Source organism: Loa loa (assembly GCF_000183805.2).
Source record: "Loa loa unplaced genomic scaffold supercont3.336, whole genome shotgun sequence".
NCBI classification, from domain to species: Eukaryota; Metazoa; Nematoda; class Chromadorea; order Rhabditida; family Onchocercidae; genus Loa; species Loa loa.
In genome coordinates this window covers 1-1,400 of record NW_018108516.1, presented here as the reverse complement: position 1 = coordinate 1,400, position 1,400 = coordinate 1, and the positions used below count along the sequence as shown (strand labels likewise).

At 37.6% G+C, this 1,400-nt stretch overlaps 1 protein-coding gene across 1 annotated transcript; it reads left to right on the top strand.

The window, feature by feature from the left end:
* Positions 1-298: 298 nt before the first annotated feature.
* LOAG_14523 (hypothetical protein) lies at positions 299-586 on the top strand (the record flags this gene model as incomplete). The annotated part of the gene is made up of 1 exon (XM_003150019.1): positions 299-586. A coding segment is annotated over one exon (288 nt), but the record flags the coding sequence as incomplete, so codon positions are not given.
* Positions 587-1,400: the final 814 nt, after the last annotated feature.

The window sequence follows — 1,400 nt, the reverse complement described above, 5'->3', positions numbered from 1 at the left end:
TGTCATCTCAAGAGACCTTTTTCATGGGCATCTGGTTGTCGCGTGGGAGGAGCTTGCGTACCCTTATGTTGAGGTTTCGGGCTATGCTAGTGATTCCGGTACGAGAGGTTTCAACTGTAGGGTTGGAGAAAGTGTAGGAAAACAACACTAACTCGAAACTCAGGTAGACGGAATTCGTTTGTTCCTGTAAAGCCATCTGTCTAAAAAAAAAGATACCCAGACTAAACTTACGACCTGAGAACTTGGCTTTCACCGTCAAAGCTTACCAGGTCCTAGGAGATGAATGTTAGGGATAAAGGGTTTCTGTGCACGCTATTCTTTACCTAAAAAAGCCGCTGCGCAAGTTCGAAGGATAGTAGCGAGAGGTGAGGAAACGGCAGGTGAAAAGGTGTATGAATGTATACTGATTGAACGTATACTGAATCATGAAATAGAAGTCGCAAACTCAATCTTGCATGCAAGGAAGTTCAGGATGCAAGGGTCTTGCATGCAAAGAGATTCAGGATTCAAGGATCTCGCATGCAAAAAGGTTCATTGGTCGCTGAAGATTGACCCAAGAGATGTTGGGCAACATTCTAAGAAAAAGGTTTTTTTCAAGAGTACTGCTTGCTTCACACGGAGAAGGGCATGAAGAAGGGCATGAAGAAGAATTTGGCTTTCTTATTTCGGAACAAATAAAACTCAACTTCCTTGCTTCCTTTATTGAAATAAAACTAATTTTCCATGTTTAGTTAAAAGAAACTGTTTTGTTAAGATTGAATTACCAATGAATGGATGAGATTCTGCTGATCCTTCTGATATAACTAAATATCAGGAATACAGATAGTATTTATTAATTAAGTAGAAATTGACGCGAACGGGACACAATCACTACTTCAATCCTGAGGAATAGATTGAAATTATTGGAGGATAAAACAGCCACAGAGAAAAATATGGTTGGGTCGGCGGTTTAAGTAGTGAAGATTCCTTTGCAGAGATGACTGCGTATTTCTCTTGAATCAACAACGAGTCTTTATTTCAAATCCTTATTAATTCATATTGAGAATAAGTGGGTGTGATTACAATATGAGAATAGCTGCTTATAAGGTCCTTATAAAACTGACAGTATTTTCACAGCTGCAAGAGAAATTTACATATCAGTTTTCTTTATATAAAGTGGAAATTGCATAGAAATTGACTGGATGTGCAACTTTCTCACAGCTATATCTATGATTTGTACACAGGATAAAGCCTTTACAAATTAGTTACCGGATGTATGCATCTCTCAACATCAAAGCATTTTTAGGCGACTTAAAGGTTAGATGACTGACTCATCACGTAGGAAAACACGATATATATTATTGTTTAATGTGATGAATCGTTCATTTCGGAAATATTCTGTAGAACAAATATCTTAATAA